At 41.7% G+C, this 18784-nt stretch overlaps 1 protein-coding gene and 1 pseudogene across 2 annotated transcripts; one reads left to right on the top strand and one right to left on the bottom strand.

The window, feature by feature from the left end:
• The first annotated feature begins 112 nt into the window (after nucleotides 1-112).
• On the top strand, nucleotides 113-8527 carry LOC110486129 (mitochondrial dynamics protein MID51-like; annotated as a pseudogene). The gene is made up of 4 exons (XR_016485891.1): nucleotides 113-259; nucleotides 486-666; nucleotides 2801-3042; nucleotides 3254-8527. The product of XR_016485891.1 is annotated as a mitochondrial dynamics protein MID51-like (transcript).
• Nucleotides 8528-9549: 1022 nt separating this feature from the next.
• LOC110486128 (cathepsin D) lies at nucleotides 9550-17036 on the bottom strand. The gene is made up of 9 exons (XM_021557499.3): nucleotides 16479-17036; nucleotides 15920-16088; nucleotides 15506-15629; nucleotides 12660-12778; nucleotides 12224-12423; nucleotides 11368-11490; nucleotides 10921-11065; nucleotides 10621-10719; nucleotides 9550-10393 (listed from the first exon to the last, which is right to left on the bottom strand). Exons 1-9 carry the CDS (start codon nucleotides 16544-16546, stop codon nucleotides 10232-10234), a joined length of 1209 nt encoding a protein of 402 aa, XP_021413174.1. The 5' UTR covers nucleotides 16547-17036; the 3' UTR covers nucleotides 9550-10231.
• Between the last annotated feature and the right edge of the window lie 1748 nt (nucleotides 17037-18784).

Here is an 18784-nt window from a genome sequence, read left to right as displayed (position 1 = left end):
ACTGTCCTTGAGTTATGGTAATAGAACGCAAGACTCTTCACATCTGCATAAGTTCTTTCTTTGTTCTTCTCTCATAGTTTTTCCCTTCTAACTCTACATTCACAAAGACAGAATGGCGGGAGTGAACGGTGACCGTAAAGGAAAGAAGGATGACAACGGAATGGGCACGGCCGTTGACTTTTTGCTCTCTAATGCCAAGCTTGTGCTTGGGGTCGGAGGAGCTGCCATGCTTGGCATTGCAACACTAGCAGTCAAAAGAGTAAGTGGGACATTCTCTAAGCAATTATTTTCTTGTAAATGTTATCATGTACGTTATTTGTCCCTTGTGCCAGTTCAGTTGTAGGCTAAATTTGATCACCTCTCACTATTTGGCTTCTGATCGCCACATCGGTAATTTCACTGTTTTTAACCATGAGTGGAAGACATGTCCATTTCAGGAAACATTCTAATGGACAAAGAAGCTTTTCAATTCAATCTCCTTTCAGATGTATGACCGTGCCATAAGTGCTCCGACCAGCCCTACTAAGATGGAACCATCAGGGAAAAGGAGCTGGGAGGAGCCCAGCTGGATGGGCTCGTCACAACGGGTACTTAACCATGACATGAAGTCAACAGTGAGCAGGTCACTGCAGACTCTACCCACCACCTCCAACTCCTTTGAACCAGGTAAGGTACGCTAATGTATTTAGGGTGTCACACACAAAGTTGTAATGCGGAATAACAATCAACATTGCTCATATAACAGTTACAATCGTGTCGTTAGCTCACCCCACAGCGTGAAACGTTGCCAATGGCGCTACCAAACTGGTACTTTTTCAGTGGTGCGACTGGTTAGTACATTGTCAAGCAGGATGGTTATGCGTGTTGGCAAGGTAGAGGATGTGAGATCAAGTATTGCCCATGGTTGAAGTGATCAGAAAATTACTTTTTGGACCTGAATACTAAAACATGCAGGAGAAAGAGATGCTTGAAGTTGACCCATTTTTGCATACCATACCATGAGACGACCATGTATTCATCACTTGAAAAGATTAACGGTTAAGTTTGAAATTATTTAAAAGCTTGAAAACAGGGTTGTCAAACTATATTATAAATTGCATTAAAAAATATATTTAATTGATCTAAAAACATGTAAACTCAGATTTATTTTCATTTTTACATATGTTGACGCTTAGGAGGAAAATTGGTTTATTCTTATTCAAAGACGACGAATCATGCATGGAGGTAGATGTTCATGCTCCCCTGTCCTCAGTGATTCTCCCCAATGATTCATTACACAGAACAAAGGGACAGGATGTCATTTTTTTGTAACCCAGCCCTAGCCTGTGGTTGACCAATTAGAATTCCTTGCGATAAAACTGGGCCAATGGTCAAATAACAAGTATCCTATCTCAGGTTGGACCAATGAGAACGTGCCACATGTAGCTAGCTATAAGTTCAGGACTGACATTCCTAACAGATGTTGAACTGAAAACCAACTATTTCCATTGATAATTCCCTATTGACTTTCAGTACTTTTGACCTCACGTCCTCTGCGTCGTGTATTTATCTTCGACATATTCATACACCTCCAATCATCTTTGTGGTCCAATTGGAAAGTTGAAATGTCGACGTCATTCCCATTTTAGTGCATTCATCAGCCAAAACATTACACCCACTCTGTATTCAAGTGCATGCTGTGTCTCAACCAATGGTGGTCTCAACATAAACCTCAGATGTAAAATAGGATCCAAGCTACAACATTTGTGAAAATCTGTGTTCACACATTTTTTGATAATTGGCGTTAAAGGTTAAACTTTTTTTTTTTTTTTAAAGGCCTTTTCTTTTTTGTTTTAAAGAAATGACCAAATAGTTTGACAATCCTGTTTAAGCTTTTAAATGATATCAAACTGAGCCATTTTATCTTTTCAAGAGATAAAGAGACATGCAGTGGATGTCCCATGGTATGGTGGGGTATGCAACATGAATCACATTTTGGGCACCTCTCTCCTGAATGTTCTGGCATTCAGGTCCAAAAATTCCCTTTCTGACCACTTCTACCATGGGCAAACATGTATGGAAAGTTTTGTTGAAATTTAAAGGGGTGCTGCCAAAGCTATTGAAATCGAATGGAACGACCCTATAGTTTTGTTAGTAGAAGCCCCACTAAATAGACTCAGGTGGCTAGTTTCTATTGAGCTCCATTAGATATTTATTTTATAAAGTAAAAAAAATACCTCAAAGTCTGTGGTATTTTGGATGGTTCTCTTATGCCGGGTGTACACTACACAACTTTCAAAATCCTAACATTGCTGAGCCTCTCACATTTAATGACTGTCATTCGTGTCGTTTCTTTGTCTTCCCAACATATTGGTGCTCATGCTAAACAATGTGGCACAAACCAGGGGGGGGTCACACACTACAAGATTCTCCACTTGGTCGTGAGGATTCTCAATACGGTCTGATCTCAACTTAAGAAATGGTGTATCGTATGCCTGGCTTTAGTAGTAGGTTACTCTCTGTAGGAGAGGGTCGTTTGTAAACCCAATGGTTTAGCAGCCTCTCTCGTGGTACTTATTCCCATTAGTTGGGTTTGATTTCCTGTCGTCACCCAATATCCTTTCTTTCGTTCTTATTTACCTCCCATGCCCTTTCAACATATTTGATTTATTTATTTCATTATTAAAGTGTCTGGCATTATCAGAATGTCCAGCCCACATGGGCTTATATACATTGTATATGCCGATTTTTTTTTAAATTGTTATTTTACCCATACCTGCACATTACTAACCTCTGCCTGTCGTGGCTGTATCCCCCTCAGACTGCATGCGGAGGACGACGGGGCGGGGACGTAGCGCTGCAGGAGAGTCCGACCTCCTCCGGGCCAGGATGCGCCTCTCCTTACAGGAAAAACTGTGGGAGTTCTACCAGGAGCGAGTGACCATTCCCGCTGAGGAGCAGGCCACAGCCCGCCGGGCCGCCCCGGACATCCTGCACGGCAAGCTGCCCGACATGCCCCTCCGAGAGATGTACCTCAGCGGCAGCCTCTACGATGACCTGCAGGTAATAAGAGGGTAGTAGTAGGACAATTGTATTATCCCTCCCGGGGAAGGGGATAAAGGATAGATATCACTTCACAGGCTTAGGAGTGTTGTGACCACAAACAATGCTTTTTTTTTATCTCTGTGCTCGTCTCTGGGTTTGAAATGTTGTGGTTTACAAGAATAACACTATTTGCTCTCTCCAACTCTCTCTCTCTCCCACTCTTTCTCAGGTGGTGACAGCAGATCACGCTCAGCTCATGGTCCCTCTGACCCTGGATAGGAACCTGTGGTCGTCAGTGCCCGGTGAGGACACCATTATGAATGTTCCAGGCTTCTGGCTGATTCGCAGGGAGAACCTAGAATACTTCCCCCGAGACAGCAGCTACTGGGACCGCTGCATGGTAGGAGGCTACCTCTCCCCCAAGTCTGTCTTGGAGGTGTTCGAGAAGCTGGTGGCGGGCTCCATCAACTGGCCGGCCATCGGCAGTGTTCTGGACTACGTGATCCGGCCGGTGGTTCCCTCGGAGACGCTCACCCTGGAGGTCCAGTACAAGACGGACCGCCATCTTTATGTGGACTTCCTGCCTCTGCTGGTGATGGACGACGGCGCCTCGCTGATCGCCAAACCACACAGGCTGGCTGCTGAGCGCCACGAAAACCTTTGGCGGCAAAGCTTCCGCATGGCGGAGACTGCGCGCCTGCGGCGCTGGACCAGGAGGACGGGGGCTGCCGCTGCGCCTGCCTCAAGGTGATGCAAGCTGAACCCCACCCTGGCGCGCCTGTCGGCCAGTCAGCTCACCAGCGCCATACTGCTGCTGAGTGAGAAGGAGGGCGACTGGACCCAGGAGGCGCTGGCTGACCGCTTTCTGCAGATGCTCCGCTCGCTCGTGGGACACCTAGAGGCCGGGAGGCTCCCCTGTGCCCTGATCCCAAAGGTCAACCTGTTCTGTGAGCTGACGCCAGTGGAGGTGGATGAACTAGGATATACCCTCTACTGTTCTCTCTCTGACCCAGAGGGACTCCTTATTCTGACTGAGTCTGGTCATGGGTTCTAGGGTTTAGGACAGATGGTATATAATTCTAACTAAGGTTCCATAGATTCCATACTGTAGAAGAGGATATGATAGGTAATTCATATGTGCTTCAGACATGGACCATGTCCCCTGTGACCACGTTGCAGTGTGATTAGGTCATCATCACGTGTCTGGAGTCGCTGTTTCATCAATCAATATGTTTCTCTTGTACTTTTTTTATTTGTGTAATTATGTTTGTGATTAAGTAGAAATGCCAAATCAACCACTTTGGTAGGGTATGTTTAACAACATATTTTTGACATGCAAGCCATATCTGCTAAATTCAAATACAGGATCATCCAAATACCAGTTAAACCTCAGATGATGAAACCAGTCTCTTCATAATGGTGCACGTAAGCCGTTTTATAAATAGTACTGTTCAGAGGGGTACAAAGCATGATCAAGGAGTTAGCCAGCTAACTTGCCTAGATATCCTAAAAATTGCTTTTTTTTATGTAGAAAGATGATCTTCAAATGGACTTGGTCTAAGTTAAGCTTTCTTAATGAACCAAAATAACCTACAGTTATTTCTGGTTGTTTATCAAAGTTGAACCTGCTTCATAGTATATCCCTTGGTTTAGGGCTCAGTGTTTGTTGAATTGGGAATTGCTTCATTGGCTAATATTATGTTACCGTAATATTATGTAACCAATTTGGAATGAATGATGTCTGAAAAATATTATATTTATTAATTATAATTTATGTGGGAATGGAAATTGGGGTCTATTTGAAAGATATTTTGTTAGCTCCATTCTCAGATTGCTGGTCTTTCAAACTGAGATTATGATGGGTAACATTAGTCTAATGCGAGTTAATATCATGTCTTAACAGGGGCATGAAAGAGATCTTTCAGTCGAGTGAACAAGCCTCAATAATCGGCTCTAGCATTATTGGTCTCTACATACATTACCGGTCAAAAGTTTTAGAACACCTACTCATTCAAGGGTTTTTCTTTATTTTTACTATTTTCTACATTTTAGAATATTAGTTAAGTTCTCAAAACTATGAAATAACACACATGGAATCATGTAGTAACAAAAAATTGTTAAACAAATCAAAATGCATTTTGTATTTGAGATTCTTCAAATAGCTACGCTTTGCCTTGATGACAGCTTTGCATACTCTCGGCATTCTCTCAACCAGCTTCACCTGGAATGCTTTTCCAACAGTCTTGGAGTTCCCACATATGCTGAGCACTTGTTGGCTGCTTTTCCTTCACTCTGTGGTCCGACTCATCCCAAACCATCTCAGTTGGGTTGAGGTGAGGTGATTGTGGAGGCCAGGTCATCTGATGCAGCACTCCATCACTCTCATTCTTGATAAAATAGCCCGTGCACACCCTGGATGTGTGTTAGGTCATTGTTCTGTTGAAAAATTAATGATCGTCCCACTAAGCCCAAATCAGATGGGGTGGCGTATCGCTGTGGTAGCCACACTGGTTAAGTGTGCCTTGATTTCGAAATAAATCACAGACATTGTCACCAGCAAAGCACCCCCACACCATAACACCTCCATGCTTTACGGTGGGAAATACACATGTGGAGATCATCCGTTCACCCACACCCCGTCTCACAAAGACACTGTGGTTGGAACCAAAAATCTCCAATTTGGACTCCAGACCAAAGGACAAATTTCCACCGGTCTAATGTCCATTGCTCGTGTTTCTTGGCCCAAGCCGGTCTCTTCTTATTTATTGGTGTCCTTTAGCAGTGGTTTCTTTGCAGCAATTTGACCATGAAGGCCTGATTCACACAGTCTCATCTGAACAGTTGATGTTGAGATGTGCCTGTTAATTGAACTCTGAAGCATTTATTTGGGCTGCAATTTCTGAGGCTGGTAAACTCTAATGAACTTGTCCTCTTCAGCAGAGTTAACACTGGGTCTTCCATTCCTCTGGCGGTCCTCATGAGAGACAGTTTCATCATAGCGCTTGATGGTTTTTGCGACTGCACTTGGAAGAAACTTTAAAAGTTCTTGGAATGTTCTTTATTGACTGACCTTCATGTCTTAAAGTAATGACGGACTGCAATTTCTCTTTGCTTATTTGAGCTGTTCTTGCCATTTATATGGATTGGTCTTTTACCAAGTAGGGCTATCTTCTGTATACCACCTCTACCTTGTCACAACACAACTGATTGGCTCAAACGCATTAAGAAATAAATCAATTCCACAAATTAACTTTTAACCAAAGCTGTCATCAAGGCAAATGGTGGCTATTTGAAGAATTGGAAATATATCAAATATATTTTGATTTGGTGTAACACTTGTTTTGGTTGCTACATGATTCCATATGTGTTATTTCATAGTTTTGATGTCTTCACTAATATTCTACAATGTAGAAAATAGCAAAAATAAAGAAAACCCCTTGAATGAGTTGGCGTTATAAAATGTTTGACCGTTAGTGTATATAGCTTACTATTTAGCTGAGACTTTGAGGCAGGGTGCTTATTACACTCTGACATGAGATGCCAGTTCAAATGGACCGATAGTTTGGTGACACCGTCAGTACTGCCACCCCTAACAAGGTAAATTGTCTTAAGCACTGTTGTGGTCCACGAGGAAACAAGACCAGTGAGTGGGACATGGCAGGGGTTGTTCTTCTACTGCAGGGCACTTCTGGTACTGTAGAATGGTATCGTACAGTTTGTGCTGTAGCCAACTCTTCTCGTCATGTATGGCATTGGCATGGCTAGAAGAGTTGCTTACACTCCATACAGTATGGGACCAGGTCACACTTAGCCTATTCTACCACTGTGTAAATGGATAGAATGTAATATTGACCATGTGAGCCGCCCCTAAAGCAAATAAATGCTTGTGGTACGACTGTAATCTTGATATTCTTGAGTTAAAAAAAGAACATGTTGCCCCACTTTTTTTTTCTCTTTTTTTTTTGTCGTTCTTGAAGCGAGTGTTTTTGATTTTGGTTCAATTTAGCTCAACTTGCAGTTATTTCTGAAATTGAAGCAAACTTTGCAAAAGAAACCAGTGGATGCTGCTGAGGGGAGGACGGCTCAATAATGGCCGGAATGGAGTGAATGTTATCAAACACATTCATGTGTTTTGATTCCATTCACTCCATTCTAACCATTATCGTCCTGCCCTCAGCAGCCTCCATTGGTGGAAGCACCCACTATAAGGCCTATTGTATAAATCACATAGAGGTTTCTATCTTCATGGGATTTAAGTTGCGGATGATTTGTGTGTTTCCTAGTTCTCCTCCCACAAAGTTGTTGAATGAAAGAAGGTTGAGAAATAAGAATATATACTTTAATGCTAGGTAGGTTTGCCGTTTGCATGAGTAAGAATACCAATGTAGAAAGTTAATCATACATTGAGTTGTTATACACCATCTTTGTACTGTCTATGATTTCAAATGTCTTGTGACATTAAGATGAAATGCTTGACCTATATGTTCATTCATAGATCTTTGTTAGGTAGAACTGGTTGTTGCATACCTTGTATGAAAAATATGCCATGACTTTCTCCTACTCATAACACAAAATGGTTGGTGTGCATTTGCAAATTAAACTTTGTGATAGTTGGGATGTTAAGCTGAGAGCAAAATTACCAAAAACAGAGCACCTCTGTCGGTCACTGTGAGAAAAAAAGTTTGTTTCCAGTTGCACATAGTGTTTGCCTTTCGGGTCTGATCTTGCTTCAGTGGCCCCTACTGGTATAAGGTAACTCTTGCTCAGTCATACAGTGTCTTCAGAAAGCAATCATACCTCTTGACTTCTTACACATTTTGTTGTGTTACAGCCTCAATTCAAAATGTATTAAATATATATTTCTCACCCATCTACAGACAATACCTCATAAATGACAAAGTGAAAACATGTTTTAGAATGTTTTTGCAAATGTATTAAATGAAATACAGAAATATATAATTTACGTAAGTATTCACACTCCCTTAGTCAATACATGTTAGAATCACTTTGCAGCGATTACAGCTGTATTTCTAGGTAAATCTAAGTGCTTTGCACACCAGGATTTAACATTTATCTGTACTTTTTTTTTATTCTTCAAGCTCTGTCAAGTTGGTTGTTGCTAGACAGCCATTTTCAAGTCTTGCCATAGATCTTCAAGCCAATTTTAAGTCAACTGTAACTAGGCCACTCAGGAATATTCAATGTTGTCTTTGGTCTTGTTTTTTAGGTTATTGTTCTGCTGAAAGGTGAATGTGTCTCCCAGTGTCTGTTGGAAAGCATACTGAACCAGGTTTTCCTCTAGGATTTTGCCTTTGCTTAGCTTTTTTTTATTTATTTTTATCCCAAAAAACTCCCTAGGCGTTGCCGATGACAAGCAGACCCATAACATGATGCAGCCACCGCCATGCTTGAATATATGAAGAGTGGTACTCTGATGTGCTGTTTGATTTGCCCCAAATATAACACTTTGTATTCAGGACATAAAGTTGATTTCTTTGCCAAAGTTCTTGCAGTTTTTATTCAGTGCCTTATATATTTTTATTCTGTACAGGCTTTTTTCTTTTCACTCTGTCATTTAGGTTAGTATTGAGGAGTAACTACGATGTTGAGCCATCCTCAGTTTTCTATCGCAGCCTTTAAACTCCGGTTTATCAATGGTATTTAAAACAATGTAATTAATAACTTCACTGAAGGCACTTCATAACTTTCTGAAGGCACTGGACATGTGGGCTATATTCCCATATCCACTTCATCATACCACTTATTTGGAATGCATGCCCAACCCTATACATTGCTTCATTCTTGGTATGTTAGTGTGGATATTGGAACAAAGGAGTGTTCAGTTGAGACATTTCCCTTATTATTTATGATAATTCCATTAACTTTACACTGTGTGCATTTAAGGGCTCTGGTAAACCCACATTGAAAGACAGCCAGGGTTAATCCGGTGTTGACCGAGTTGATGTCCAGCAGACCGGGATTTAAACCAGGTCAGGTGGCAGCTATAACCATCCCATGCCAAGATGTCCAGCGTTCAAACACAAGCCTTCAAGATTTATGCAAATATGCATAATTATTACTAAATTATCACTTTGCACATCAGATTTTTTTTTCTATCTTCCCAATTACCACAATATTGTCTCACACAGGTAGTCTTCTACTAGGAGTGAAGGGTGTACAGTAGTGCAATATACAACTAAATCTGTGTAGAGTTGACTATTGTACATTTGTAACCAGAAAGCGTTTGGAAATGCTACCACCACAACCACAGTAGTGTTCTGAAGAAGTGCTTCACTTCAGATGTACTGAATTCATGGGACTTTCTATAAATAGAGGATGTGTGTTTGCAGACCTGACTTCAACTATAATTTGTGCTGTTGGGGGTCATGATTTACTCTTAAATTGTGACAGTTGGGTCAATTTCCTTCCCTGTGCTTAACACACATGTATAGCTTCTTTAAGGGCACTTAAACTCCAAGGGTGTCTGCCGAAGCATATAAACTAAAAAAAAAAAATGAAAGATGGTTAATTCTGGAAAAGGCTTGATTTTTATTTAATAAAATGCACTTATTTCAATCGGTTAGAATCACTTGATGCTGTAATGCATACATTTTTAGACTATAACAGAAGCATTGTGGTTGACATACAAGAGTAAGTGTGTGTACACATGACATTGTTTCACAACCCTTGATAGTATTACTGGACCTTGGTACATAGTTAAATTCACTGGACATAAGTTTTGTTAAATCACCAATGATATGCATGCAGTCTTCTGCTTCATCTACAAAGGAAATGTATTTTGAGTAAAGACATGCATTCAGTAATCTGCTTTCCAAAAACAAAGTGGTTGCGTTGTCAGAGGAGATAGTGTATCTTTTCTGCCTAGTTGCGTCACTGTCTTCATACAAAACACCAAGCTGAACTGCCTACAGCAGCTCATATCAGTCTCGTTCTGCAACTATTTATTAATCATTCACCGAACTCACAAACACTTATTGGTCTTAAAAGAACAAAAAAAGGGCCCACAAGAACAAAGCAAAGGTGCCCCTTTGGAGTTGTGCTTTTCCTCCTAATTCAGCATGATCTGTGGGGATTTAATAGGTACTAGTTCCACCTTGCACACCTTGGTTTCATAAGCCCACCATATTTCTTATACTCAAATCCTTTCAAATCTCCACAACTGGCTAGGGGCTGTTTTTTCTCCCTTCTACTTTGCAGGGGCGAACCCCATGCGGTCTGCGTCCCTGTCAAACACGCTGTAGTAGCGTCCAATGAACACATCTCCGAGGATCCACAGCGGTCCAGCCGGAGGAGGGATGTCCATTGCCATGAAGCCTGACAGACAGATTTTTAGACCCATCTGGGACTCCTGCAGCACATAGGGGAGAAGCTTTTAATGATTTGTCACACTTCAACCTCTACTCGACCCATCTACAGGTATGTCCACAGAATGAAATAGATACATTTCCTAGACGTAATAAAACGCATCTCTATGCATGCGAACTGTGATTAACCGTTTAATTCATGCTGATTGATGTCAAATTTCACAGACTACAGGCAGGCCACAGTGAACACTGATCAGAAGGCGTAATTTACCTTCAGGATATAGTCATCTCCAGTCAAGTTGAACATCTTCCCTCCTAGGTTGAATGCGATGACGGGGAGAGATGGAACCTTCTTACAGTCAATCCAATACTGAGAGGAAGTGAAAGTTAAAAATAATTGCATGTACTTCACAAATCAAAACTTAACTTCTGTCAGTACAATACAAATAAACAATGGAGGTTACAAGAAAATAGAGCCTTACCAAACATGATTGAGATCTTTTGTTGACCATTCAGGAGAACTAAAACAGAGGTTGGAACTGACAGAACAACAGGTAGACATTTAACCTACCTCTCCCATCAGTAGAGGCAAGGCGCCGATGGCCTTGTGCAGCGCCCTGACCTCCTCTACAGGCCCGGTGATGAGGGATGTTCCCGTGTCAACAATCGCCTGGCAACCGGCCTTGCACAGCGTCAACTGGTTGCCCACTTCCACACTGCAGAGCACCAATTAGCTGTGATCACTCAAGACATAACTTTTGTGTGCGATTTTATAAAATCGGTTGAAGGACATGCATCTGGTGTAATAGAAGCAATTATTGTTACCATGATTGTCTTTGATTATTTAAATTTACATGAAGATTGCCATTTTTCCATTCACTATAATGGGAACCCTGCTTTCTGGAAACAGCATGCAGTACCCCATCAGCCTTGAACTTCATGGATTCGACGAGGGGGCAGTTCTCTTGTATGGATATTATAATAGAGCCTCTGTGTAGATGAGAACCAAGTTGCTTACTTGTTCATCTCGATCTGCCAATAGGCCTTGCGTGTGACGTTGACATAGTGCAGGTCTCCAGTGTAGTACAGTGGGTCTGTGCCTCCCAGCATCAGCTCTCCTCCTACAGCAGCCGATGGATCTCTAAGGAACAGGATATCAAAGGGGTTACAAGTTATTCGTTCATTGGATAAATCTACTAGTGCACTGGAAGAGGGTCTTGATCAATCTAATATCAGAATATGTAACTCAACCCCATTGAAGCTAGTGGCGACAAGAATAGAAAGTTGTACAAGTTATGAAAATGAATTGAATTAACCTGTGGTTTATGTTCAAAGATTTTACCCATAAAAAGGAAGCCATTTTAAAGCTGCAATATGTAACTTTTTGGGTGACCCAACCAAATTCACATAGAAATGTGAGTTATAGATATGTCATTCTCATTGCAAGCAAGTCTAAGCAGTAGATATGTTATGTGCACTATTTCTATGCTTCCATTAAGTTATTGTTGCATCTTACTTTCAGTTTTGTACACCATCAAACAGCTGAAAATACAATATTTTTGGTCAAATGGAAAATATAGTTCAACAGCAGTTTAGATGGTACAATGATTCTCTACACTATAACGTGCTTGTTGTCACAAACTGAAATTAGGTTAACTATTTCACTTCCTTGTTTGAGGAAATATGACAGCAAATTTAGTTAAAGAATTTCAGGATAACAAGAGCTCAAAATATCCCAGTTCAAATACAAGAAACTCCTTTCAGTTGACCAGGACAAAAGTTTTAAAACAAATCACAGTCAACAAACCACACATTGACCTAGGGCCCTCAGTAAGAATGTATTCAAAAAGGTAAAACCCCTAAAACCAACCAACCTGCTAATATAGAAGGAAAATATGTTCTGAGGCAACAGCTTGGCAGCCATGGCGGTGTCAAACACAGGGGTTATATTTCTGACAGATATGGTAGGGTAGCCCATGCCCAGCACCCCGTCAAAGCGTGCCACTGCAAACGTGATGCCAGGTTGCTTTATGGCCTCACCAAACTGTTGACCAGTGACCTGCATGCCGGCCAACTGAGAAAAGGATGGAATGAAGAACAGGAAGTGTGATGTACAAAGCAGACTATTATTGAATACTAAAACAGTGAGGTTTACAGACAATACACAGTAAGGAATGGTATGCAGACTATGCTCCACATTCAATCACTTAAAATGGACAGCGGTAAAATGACACAAAAATGCTGTGGATTTGCCCACTTAAATGAGAGGAATGCAAAGGAACAATGGACAACACAGAACAGTCCACTTACAGAGACGGTGTCCCCACTGATGAACCCAGACAAGCTGCCTCTGCCATACTGGATGGAGAACTTGGTGCCATTCTGAACGTAGCTGCTCGACTTCTTGGAGTTATAACGATGGTGGAGCCCTAAGCAGAGGTGCAATATGAAGTTCACACCTTTCTCAGGCTGGATAAATGGCATTAATTTTCATACAAAACAAACACGTCCTTCATGTCCTTCCAATGCCAAAACATGGCTGAGCAAACAAGGTATTTGCAACTTTAGCTTTTGCACCCATCTCATATGATAGGAGACTCGGCAGGTAGTAAAACCATAATGTTATGAGTGAAGTGCATAGCCACGGGAAGTAGTTTGGGAGTGGGGTGCTGCAGCGACAGGATGCAAAAATTGTTTTTAAAAATCTGCACTGTAGACATCTATATTGTCCGCTAATACAGGACTAGTGAAGGCCCAGTGCACTAATGTGAATTTTTTTTCAACTAAATGTATTTCTATTTCAGTGTTCACAAGCATTTGTAACATGTACAAAACAGTTAATCTGATCAAATGGCGCTGACAGAGACGGCAGCATAGCAGCTAGCTCTTAGGAAACTTAAGTATTTTTTATGTACATTTTTTTTTTACATTATTAGCTCAGTGTGTCATTACATTCAGCTATAGGATATTAGAGCGGCGGTAACTCACCAGAACTACCTGCATTACGACCAGGAATACGACTTCCCTGGATTAGATCCTTTGTTCACTCTCCCCAGAGAAATTTAACTCATTCCACAGGCTGACCCAAAACGTCACTGGCGGAGGAGAGGCGGCCTGCTGGTTCAACTTAGGAGGTGCGCACACCACCCGCCGCTTCCAAGTATATTACTCCCTGATATTTGGAACTTTGGATAACAAAGTTGAGTTGAGAACAAGGATTTTTTCCCAGAGAGACATCAGGGCCTGTATCATACTTTGTTTCACTGAAACATGTCTCTCTCGGGATACTCCGTCAGAGTTGGTAAAGCCAGCAGGATTCTTACTACACCGCAGACAGGAATAAATATCTCTCCGGGAAGCAGAAGGGCGTTTCATGATTAACGACTCATGGTGTAATTCTAGGAACATACAGGAACTCAAGTCCTTTTGTTCACCTGATCTAGAGTACCTCAATTAAATGCTGACCATAATATCTCCTAAGAGAATTATAATCCGTCATTGCCACGGCTGTTTACATCCCATCCCAAGCCATTACCTCAACATTCATCAAATAAGACGTTGGTTTCTCGCGATGTGGTTGGTTTTCCTTTTGTAGTCCTTGCCACATACGTCTCGTGTTTGAGCCGTTGAATTGCAACTCCACTTTATCTCTATACTGACATTTAGCTTGTTTGATTGCTTTGCGGAGTGAATAACTACACTGTTTATATTCTGCCATATTCCCAGTCACCTTGCCAGGGTTAAATGCGGTGGTTCGAGTGCACATACATGCATACATAATGAACAAAAATAAACGCAACATGTAGTATTGGTCCCATGTTTCATGAGCTGAAATAAAAATATCCCATACTCTCAAAAAACAAATTTAACTCAGATTTTGGGCACCAATTTGTTTACATCCCTGTTCGTGAGTATTTCTCCATTGCCAAGATAATCCATCCACCTGACAGGTGTGGCATATAAAGCTGATTAAACAGCATCATTATTACATATGTGCATATGGGGACAAAATGCAACTCAAATGTGCAGTTATGTCAAGTTGAGGGAGTGTACAATTGGCATGCTGGCTGCAGGAATGAATGTTAATTTTCTCTACCATAAGCCACCTTCAACATCCTTTTAAAGAATTTGACAGTCCGTCCAACCAGCTTCACAACCACACCAGCCAAGGACCTCCACATCCAGCTTCTTCACCTGCAGGACCGTCTGAGACCAACCACCATCTGAGAACAGCCACCAGGATTTTCTGATGAAACTATGGGTTTGCACAAAGAATACCTGCAAATTGTCAGAAACCATCTCAGGGAAGCTCATCTGAATGCTCGCCGTAATCACCAGGGCATCGTAACCGACTTCACTGGTCAAATGTTAATTTGCATGCTGGAGAAGTGTGCTCTTCACAGATTAATCCCAGTTCCAACTGTAGCGGGCAGATGGCAGATAGCGTGTACGGCATTGTGTGGGTGAGCGGTTTGCTGATGTCAACATTGTGAACAGAGTGCCCCATGGTGGCGGTGAGGTTATGGTCTGGGCAGGCATAAGCTACGGACAATGAACACAATTGCATTTTATCGATGGCAGTTTGAATACACAGCGATATTGTGACGAGATCCTGAGGCCCATTGTCGTGCCATTCCTCCGCCACCATGTTTCAGCATAATGCATGGCCCCATGTCGAAAGGATCTGTACACAATTCCTGGAAGCTGAACATTTCCCAGTTCTTCCATGGCCTGCATAGTACATTGAGCATGTTTGGGATGCTCTGGATCGACATGTATAGAAGTGTGTTCCAATTCCCGCCAACATCTTCACACAGCCATTGGAGAGGAGTGGGACAACATGCCACAGGCCACAATCAACAGCCTGGTCAACTCGATTTGAAGGAGATGCTGCACGAGGCAAATTGTGGTAGCACCAAATACTGACTCGTTTTCTGATCCACACCCCTACCTTTAAGGCATCTGTGACCAAAAGACGCATATCTGTATTCCCAGTGATGTGAAATCCATAGATTAGGGACCAATTTGTTAATTTAAATGGACTGATTTCCTTATATTAACTGTAACTCAGTAACACATTAATTCCCCCCCCCCCAGCACCCCTACTTCCTGCGGCTATGGTAAAGTGCAGTGAATGCAATAATAGACTGACTCACAGCATGCGACATCCAGGAAGGAGCAGTGAATGGAGGGCACCCACAGGTTGGAGGAGCCAGTGTCAAACAGCACAGTAAAATCCTGGGGTGGTGTGCCTATGCTGATCACCCCATAGTACTGAGCCTGTAGAGAGATTTGATACAAACAACATTCATATGATAAATACATATGCCTAAGTCTATACTACAGTTCTCTTCTCCTCGCTCATAGGGAGAGATTCTGAATGTGCAAGCTTTTATTCAACCACATGATCTTCAATCTGGGCCATAATTAGAAGATTGGCCATGTTATGAAGGGTTGGAACAAAAGCCTGCACACCCAACTCCTGGAGAACCCTGGCTTTACTTATAATTGCTTTAGTCAGCCTAGAACAAGCTAGAGTTAACCCAGGCCTAGTGACAATATCCACTTACATCCATGAAGTTGGTGAGTCTCTCAACTGGCACTTTCGGGCTCGGAGTGTTTATTGGTACGTTAGTTCCTGCACCACCAACGGTCTTGGCCATGTCCTGGAGTTGTTCAAAACTCATCCCATTGTCACTCATCAGGCGGCGCATACTGCGCGTCTTGTGGAGGGGAATTCTAAGGGCAAATATGTATGATAAGGAAAATAGAGACCATTTTTGTCGTAATTTGTTTAACGAATCATGCAGAACTCGTGCGCTCTACTTCCTGTTTTATACAAGTGTTCTACTGATGGCTCCATTCATTTACGAGCAGCTTGGTTTAATGTACAATCTATGTTAACCTCAATGCAAACTAGATGTCATGGACATGCCAGCGTTATGGAAACGTTCTACGTGTGCACCAAAATCTGAACTACATGTGCCTAAACAAACATGCATGTAATAACAATTGCATAATGTCAGGAAATTAAACTACCCCAGAGATAACCTATTCTCACAGGATGGCGTAAGAGTAATTCTTATTTAGTTATTCAAAAGTTTCCCAAACAGTAGAAAAATATTTTACCTTATAATAGCAGAGCTGTGCGCTATCAACAGCGCGATGGTTATATACAATATTTTAAGACACTTCATATTCTGTCTTTGATAGACCAACTGGATGGTAAGTTCTTTCACTTTAAGCACGAATTTTGGACGTCCAACCCGTCTGTCCACAGAAGACCCGAGCACTATCAAATCTACGCACTAAACCCAGTTATATCCGTATGTCTTTCGGTGATTTCCGTAAACACTCGGTTTTCTTCACTCGGCCTAACACTGATTGGAGAGAGCACATACATTAGACGGTCTTATTGGCTAGTAAAGTGTCCATCCTTTTAAATTGGTCTGTGCAATCGGGGATCCTTTGGACGTCCGGAGTGGACGTTTTTTATATACTGCACAGTTGATTCAAATTATAAAAGCTTGGGGGGGATCCTGGATAGCACCGACCATTATAAATCAGCCACCATACTACCCACTTGACAAGTCGTTGTCTCCGGATCACAAGATACACGGAGAAGGGTCTGATTGCGGCCCGCAATTCGGGGCGTTGCTGCATCTGCAAGAACCCCTCTTAAAGACCGACTGCCTTTAAAAAGCAACGCATCACTTTTAAAACAGCCTATCGGGCATCGATATGAGTCGTAAAAAGTTATTATAGTGTCAAAATTTAATACAAAGTGTAAATATAATAATTTTGGTAATAAAGTCAGTCTCGTCTAAAACGGAGTTTCGAACATCCGTTTGTCACACCGGGTACGTCCCTTGAAAGCTTTTCTGAAAAGCAAGGTCTTGAGCTGTGCCTTAAAGGAGGACAGAGATTCTTCAGCCCTAATAGTGTCTGTAAGTGCGTGTCACAGCCGTGGAGCAGCGCAACTGAAAACCATCTCCCATAGTTTTTAGTCTGCTGCAGGGAGACGAACCTGGAGTAGCGAAGGGTGCGTCTGGGGCAGGATGGCAGATTGAGGTCAGACAGGTACTTGGGTTCAGAGTTGTGGATAGCTTGGTAGGTGTGAACCAGGATTTTGTAGTCCATGCGTGAGCATATGGGGAGCCAGTGGAGGTTGAGCAGCACTGTAATGATGTGCTTGTGGTGGAGCTGTGGGTGAGGACACGTGGAGCAAAGTTTTGGACATATTGTAGCCAGTTCAGGCACTTGGCAGATGTGCCAACCAAAAGGGCATTACAATAGTCCAGACTGGATGAAATAAAGTCGTGGATGAGTTGCTCAGCTGCAGGTTTTTTATTTATTTAACCTTTATTTAACCAGTTGGCGAGTTGAGAATCAGTTCTCATTTACAACTGCAACCTGGACCGAGGTAAAGACAGTTTCAGGTTGGATATTCCACGATATATGTCTGTAGTCTTCCTTACTCCACCAACAGCAGTTAGGGACTGTCCACATAGTGACAAATCTAATTTCAATAGCTATTTAACCATTACTCCTAAAACGTTCAAAACTGGTTCTAGCTAACCCGATGGCATAGATACACATTGCACACATTTATTTTTTGTCAATTTACATCTCGCACTATTTTTTATTATTTATTTACATTTTTGAATTTCAATAGCTCATTGGTCATTTGACCAACTGGACTCAAACAAGGTTCAGAATGTTCACTGACTACCCTTCTATATTGCACACCCTTTAGTTTGTCCATTTTCATCTCACAAGATCTTACATGAATATGTCTAAATTTAACATTTCAAGAGCTCCTTGGTCATGTGACCTACCAACCTCAAACAAGGTTCAGAATGTTGACTGACTATACCTTCATATTGCACGCTCTGATGTTTGTCTACTTTCATATCATGCTATTAGACTTAAATCTGTAAGTGTTGCAGGCCTTCATTTCACATGGGTGTTAAAAACATGTTTTGAAGTTAACAAATGTTCCAGCCTCGCAATAACTATCTTTCACATGGACACTGAAAAGATCTGCAAATGGCTGTATGTGGTATGGATCAAGGACAGGAGAGGTGTTCGAAGCAGAGATGCTTTTATGAAAACAATGTTTCACATGCTCTTTTTAATCACAGTAATAGGCAGTGATTTGTCAGTCAGAGTGAGCTTGATAAGGTGAAACAATAATTTTCATAGCATCACTTTCATACACTGTACATTAAGACAAATCCTTCTACGTTGAGAATTAGAACGCAGTTTACATAACCTGATAAGGACTTGATATTTGAGTGCATTCACAACAAGCCACCTGCAGACAACTTACAAAATGCAATAGTGCATTTGAGGGTTTGTTTTTCTGATGAAAATAGTTATTTGATGCATGGCCTACTATTTCTAACTGGAAAAATAAATTCCTACGTCTTTTG

This window comes from Oncorhynchus mykiss, chromosome 13 (genome assembly GCF_057628025.1).
Source record: "Oncorhynchus mykiss isolate SJ-2025 chromosome 13, ASM5762802v1, whole genome shotgun sequence".
NCBI lineage: Eukaryota > Metazoa > Chordata > Actinopteri > Salmoniformes > Salmonidae > Oncorhynchus > Oncorhynchus mykiss.
Note: the sequence above shows the minus strand (reverse complement) of the source record. Positions and strands in the feature narration are given on the sequence as shown.